Source organism: Beta vulgaris, chromosome 6, assembly GCF_026745355.1.
Source record: "Beta vulgaris subsp. vulgaris cultivar EL10 chromosome 6, EL10.2, whole genome shotgun sequence".
NCBI lineage: Eukaryota > Viridiplantae > Streptophyta > Magnoliopsida > Caryophyllales > Amaranthaceae > Beta > Beta vulgaris.
This window is the reverse complement of record NC_079207.1, coordinates 61,777,659-61,784,153: the sequence shown is the minus strand read 5'-3', so window position 1 is coordinate 61,784,153 and position 6,495 is coordinate 61,777,659. Positions and strand designations below refer to the sequence as shown.

Sequence of the window (6,495 nt, the reverse complement as noted above, 5' to 3'; positions counted from 1 at the left end):
TAATTCACAATTCACATCTCGCACACGCCACCAAGGAATGAGACCTTGCGCTGCGTGGCAGTGAGCAGCGGTTCCATGAAGGACAGTGGAGGTGACAGTTGAGCCAAAAGACTAATTGGGTTAGCAGTTCATACTTCGTCAATTACATTCAGCAAATTTTCTATGTTGTTTATGATTGATGTGAATGTGGTGAATTTGTATAATTAGCAAGGCACTGGCCACCAGGTAAGCAAATAACTGTTGATAATTGTCAAGCTGGAATCCAAGCAGTAATACATAAGCTTCATTGAAGTTTGCGTACATTTCTCGAGCTGAGATGAGGCTCACTTGTTTCGATCTCGAACCAATCCAAGCCTCTGCCCAGACTCAGTCTCAGTTTGACCAATTGAAACTCATGCAAGTACCAATCTATCTGAAAGGTTCACTTTTTAGACTATAACAAAGAGAAATATAAAAGCTCATAAAATTGGGAAGGAAACTACAATGTGATCTGCCACTGGTTTAGAAAAATAAGTTCCTTCAACAATTACTAATCAACACACTAATTAACAACGAAAGCAAGGAATCATCAATAAACATGATAAATGTGTCATAATATTAAACGATCAAATACAATAAGAGTTTAGGGGCAAAATCGTATCTTTCAAGCATGACGTTCAAACAGAGTACAAAGCATTCCACTAGTTGCAAACTTGATAAACCAAAAACAGCGGATTCCAATTGCCTAACAGCTACTAAATGAAACAGCAACTCCACTAGCTCAAAGATCTTGCACGCTCAAACCTGCACAACGGGATGACAATAAAATAGGAATCAAACTCCGATAACTACAATCACAAAGGAATAAAACTCGGATAACTACAATCACAATTAATTGCTAGAGAAACAAAAAGACAGCCAACTTGTCCCTAAACACAAATTCTAGCTTGAACATTAGAATGTCGATTGACTAATGCTCTATCCCATCATAATACTGCCTCTTCCTATACAAGTGTTCTTACTTCCAACTTTTCAAAGTCTCAACTAATGTTCCTAAAAATGAAGTAATTCACCATTTATCCATAATTTGGGAATACAATAGCATTAAGTATGCGTTTATTTTTTAATTAACTTCACAAATTTCCATTTTTGTACAGCTTTTGATCTCACCATTTATCATTTTTCCTATACTACACATCTTGACAAAGTAGTCTTAGCTCCTCTATACATTTTCAGCACATCGCCATACCCCCTTCTTAGTCTAATCTACATTTTCAAGTCAAAAAGAAGCATCGAACCAACACTCCAACGGAGCTTTTGATCTCACCATTTATCATTTTTCCTGTACTACACATCTTGACAAAGTAGTCTTAGCTCCTCTATACATTTTCAGCACATCGCCATCCCCCTTCTTAGTCTAATCTACATTTTCAAGTCAAAAAGAAGCATCGAACCAACACTCCAACAGTCTAACTCTTAACCACAGGTCATAGCGTAGGCATTAGTAATACGATACCTTCTATATTATTCTATGCAAAACAATAAATCAGATGAATGAAGTAATCAGCCAACAATAAAACCACAATTCGATGAATGGAAGCATTAAAAAAATGGTGGCATTTCTTTACTGCAATGATAGGGACAACTAAAGAATGATTCAACTTTTAGAAGTTCTTTATCTTCATACAATCAATTAATCGAGTAACTAGCAAAACATTAGATACAAGCAAGAACACGAAACAAGTGAATTCGGCAATGGAAAAGATCGACACAGGCACTAACCTGGTGGAAGAGACTGCTTCAACTTGTCAGCCTTCTCGGAATCGAAGACACAAAGAGTGTAGAGATACTTGGAGCAGCGAACCTTGAACTTCACAACATCCTTGCTTCTCTTGATCTTCACGGAACGCGCATCTTTCCTTCTGGCAGTCAGAAGGAAATCCTTTATCTCATGAATCTGCTTCGGCTGCAATAACACCACAAATACATGATACATCCAAAACTCAAACGCCACATAAATAATCTCAAGATAAACAATATCATCTATAAATTCAAAACCTTGCACACACAAAACCTTACAATATTAGAATACCTACGCAACAAATTACATCTTCAACTACACTTTTAACTGACGCTAAAAATCAGAGAAAAATAATAAACCTATTCATATAACCTTCCAAAATTCCAAATTAGAAATTCCTTGAAAAATTAGTCTACAATTAATGGCTCTAAATTCATAATCAACAACATCAACCATACAATAAAAGCAATTTTCGTTTAAAGAGTTATACATTCAACTTGATCGAACAGCATATACTATTAATTCTAAGATTTAATGCATTTACATAAAAAAAAATCATAAATGAAAGGTAAGCTGAAGGTGAAAATCGCAGCAAACAAAATCGCACAAAAGTATAAAACGAAAAAGAAATCAAATCGCAGAAACGCCATTAAATCTAGAAACAAAACCTTCGATTTTTTCGAAATTTCAGAGAGAGAGAGAGAGAGAGAGAGAGAGAAAGAGTACCATGATGGAAGCGAGGCAGAGATTTGGGAAAATGAGGGAAATGGCGAAGTTCAGCAGTGATGTTTATAAAACCCTAATTTAGAAGAGTGAAGGGTTAATAAAGTTTGGACATTTAACATTTTGGGCTTTTAGATGGTTGTATAGCACAGTGATTGGTTTCATATTTGGGCTTCAGTAGAATAAAGAGAGAGAATGAAAAGATACCGTTTTGGGCTTACGTATACATCTAGACCTCCAGATGTTTGTTGTTTTGTTAGCTTGTTGCCGGGTTCGGATTCGGTGGAGTTTGATGAAAACTCTACATAATGGAGTTGAATCCTATCCTTATATTTTAAAATCAACGACTCAGATTTTATGGAAAGAGATAAGAAGGGGAGGATTTTTGGGGAAAATAGAGGGGGGAAGTTTAGCGAAAGAATATATAAACCATTGATTTTAAAATCAATGGCTATGATTTGTTAAACTCTACGTGGTAGAGTTATTTACTAACTCTACTGGATCTAAATTGTTGTAGGCAAATTACTTTTGGTGAACCTTTTTTTTTCTATTGTTTTTTAAAGAGAAGTTTCATTAATTGAAGGCCAAATGGTATCCACAATAGATTTTAAAAAAAAAACAAGATACATTAAACAAGGTTAAATCAAATTCGTCTTGGAAGAAACTATAATGAACCAGATCGAGCAATACAGTGCAGCCTCCTTGTATTTGCTGAATCAAATAACTATTGATGAGCAAGTCTATGATTCTGACCTAGTTTGGAAAGAGCATTCTTGATCGAGCCATGTTAACCGCCTCCGAGATTCCAATACCTTCATATTGAGTCTCGAACTTCAACCAATAAGAGCTATTTCTCATACCTAAAAACAAAAAAAACACACTCACAACTCCCATAGGGGAGAAGGATATCTCCACAACAGAGACTAAAAATCCCAGAACAGGGTTTCAAGAAATCCCACAAAAAGATACTAATTTATTCAACAAAACAAGAAAATGAACTAAAAACTGACAATAAAAGGGAAAAAGAGGCTTACGATGGATGAAATCAATCCATGGCAGCCCCTAACTAAGAAGGAGTAGGGGAGGCTAGAGTTTTAGAGAGAAAAGAGAGAGTGTAAAATAACTTGCATTTGGTTTTTTTTTTCTATTTAGTGTTTGCCTTTTAAGGCTTTTTTAGCTGATACAAGCTAATATACGACATGAACCTAACCTGAAAATGTCGGATTTGGATTGAAAATTTTGACCTGAAATAAAAAAATGGATCGACCAAATCCAACCTGAAAATATAATGGGTTAGTTTCAAGTTGTCATTTTAATCCTATTTAATAACCCAAACAACTTGATTTAGAAATTGGGTTAGATTCATATCGGTTCAATATTTTCACCTTCATCCCCTAGTCAACTTTTTCTTAACATTGTAGTTGTCCTCTCAATTCTCACCTTCTCAAAACCCTAAAGTTTACTAGAGGTTCTTCAAGTCTTTTATATGCTCTTAATTTCTTCTCACCTTTAGGATTAATCCAAAATTAACACTACACTAATATTTATGTCTTGTGAGAGATCATTCTTCAACTCTTAATTTATTCTCCAAAATCAACTTTGCTGCATTTGTAACTTGTAAGTTCTTCTCTCTATTTATTTATTTTTTGTCAAATTTCTTCTTTTGTTATTTTTTTGCTATAATATTTCAGCTTTTTTATTCGGTCTATTTTTTATTGATTTAATCTTTTGACTTGACTAATGAGTATAAAAACAAAATTAGAACTTCATTATTTTGATAAAAGGTTTACCAATCAATGTTGATTTTATTCATTTGAGTTTACCTAAAATGAATGAACTTTATGTATTGAATTAATTTTTATCTGATTTATGTGTTTATTTAGTGAGTAAGAATTGCTGAATTAACATGCTTTGGTGTTTAATCTTGTAAGATATATGTGGGAAAGTCATGGCTCTCAAAGTTGAAGACACTCCAACTCTAAGTCACACCTGAAAGTGCTGCTCAAAGTCCACCTACTAAAGATTTCAATTTTCAGTGACTTTGAACTATTTTATTCTAATTTTTACAAGAAACTTTTGGTTGGATTTCAATACTTAAACTTTAAATTAAAATTTATTAATTTGAAGTTGGTGGCAAAATTATGGATTTCAATGCTGAACCTTTGACTAAATTGTCATTTGATTACTCATCATCTTTAATTATTACAAAAACTAGATTTAATTACAGGTCATCTTGGATTGGTTTGGGATCAATCGAAACCCGGAAAGGTTGGGTTCAAGCTATGGTTTTTGACCTGAAACTAAAAATAAGTTAGGTTTAGGTTTGGGATAAGTGACCCGAAATAGAAGTCAGGTCAACTTGAAATTGATCCAACCTGACCTGATTGCCACCCTTATTGAGTGGCTTGAATGATGTCCAAAGTCTTTTATGTGTTGCATATTTTGTATAATGAAGGAAAGCTAGTACCATTAGATAGACTATACCTTGACAACCTATTTGGTAATTGGTTATATATGGTGGTAAGTAAATAATTATTTATTCCTATCGTAATGCTAATTTATCATAACGGTCCATTTGGTAATTGTTATAAATGGTGGTAGTAGGATTGATTGTGTATGTAAATTTGTGAAGTAAAGCATTGCTCATTCCCATGGTAATTCTAATTCATCCTGACAGTTTATTTGGTAATTGGTTATAAATGTCGGTAATGAGAATTAATTTGTATGTTAATTTGTGAATTAAATCATTGTTCAGTCTCATGAAAATGTTAATTCATCCTAACAGTTCGTTTGGTAATTAATTATAAATGTTGGTGATGAGAATGAATCTATATGTAAATCTGTAAAGAAAATCATTGTGTCCATAAGAATGTGGGCCAGGTGTGGATGTCAGAACATTAGTACTAAAATCTAGACCTACATTTGCCCCATATTCCATGGGCCTCAAAATGGACCCAAATATTTAAAAAGTTTGGGGGTAAAATCTCACATGGCATAGGCAATAGTACACGTAAGTGTGACAAAAAAATACGGGTCGAGGATTTGGTTTATGAAGGGGAAAGGGTTTAAGAAAAAGAACCAAGAAGAAAGGGAAGAAAAACCCTTTGTTTAAAAATGTTGTTGGGCTTGAAAAATTCTTCTTCCTCTTCTCCACCATACTCTTCCCCCTACCTCTCTCAAGTGCAGCTAGCCACTGCCTTCCTCACCGTCGGTCGCCTACCCCTCTCCTCACTGTCGCCCCTCACCACCCTTACCACCCCTTTTTTCTTTTTCTTATCCACCACCAGTAAAGGTGAAATTTGAGGTTTTAAAAGCCAAATTTGACCACAAAACTCTAGATCTAGAGTTTTTATAGTCAAATTTGACCATCTAAAATCATAAGAAAAGATATTCATCCATCTTTGGTCATGATTTTTTTTTGAGTTCGTAAGGTTATGGGTTTTGAAAAAGTGTTGGTGGATCTTTAGGTGGGTGGTGTTCGCTTATCTGATGGTTTATGTTACTAAGGTGACGCTGTGGTATTTTCGTTCATGGGGTGGCGCATGGGTGGTGTTTCATTGCGGCGGTGGTGGTGAGGGTGGCGTGGAGAGGTGGTGTCGGTGGCTGGGGGTAGTGGGACGGTGGTTGGTGTGGTGGTTTAGTGGTTTTGGTGGTGGTCAATCATTGGTCAAAGTGATCATGGAGTAGAGGAGGGAAATGGCAAGTGAAATCTTGAGGGGTATATAATAGAAGTAGAGGAGTTTGGGGGAAAGGGGAGGATAAAGAGAATGATTAAAATGTGCTAACAAACAACAAGTAAGAAATCGACTTATTTATTTTTCTTACCCTTTTTGAGAATCCTAAACCAAAACACCCTCTAATTTTTTAAGCTAGAAACATAGGCAATCCAAGTTCAAAGTTGATTTCTGTTGTGACTCTAAGCCAATGTTATATTGATGATGATAAACACATTTTATTTTGATGATGATAAACGATTTGTGCCATANCACGAG

At 34.9% G+C, this 6,495-nt stretch overlaps 1 protein-coding gene across 1 annotated transcript; it reads right to left on the bottom strand.

Annotated features, from left to right (window-relative positions):
* Positions 1-565: 565 nt before the first annotated feature.
* On the bottom strand, positions 566-2,666 carry LOC104888855 (60S ribosomal protein L38). The gene is made up of 3 exons (XM_010673959.4): positions 2,507-2,666; positions 1,762-1,945; positions 566-783 (listed from the first exon to the last, which is right to left on the bottom strand). Exons 1-3 carry the CDS (start codon positions 2,507-2,509, stop codon positions 761-763), a joined length of 210 nt encoding a protein of 69 aa, XP_010672261.1. The 5' UTR covers positions 2,510-2,666; the 3' UTR covers positions 566-760.
* Between the last annotated feature and the right edge of the window lie 3,829 nt (positions 2,667-6,495).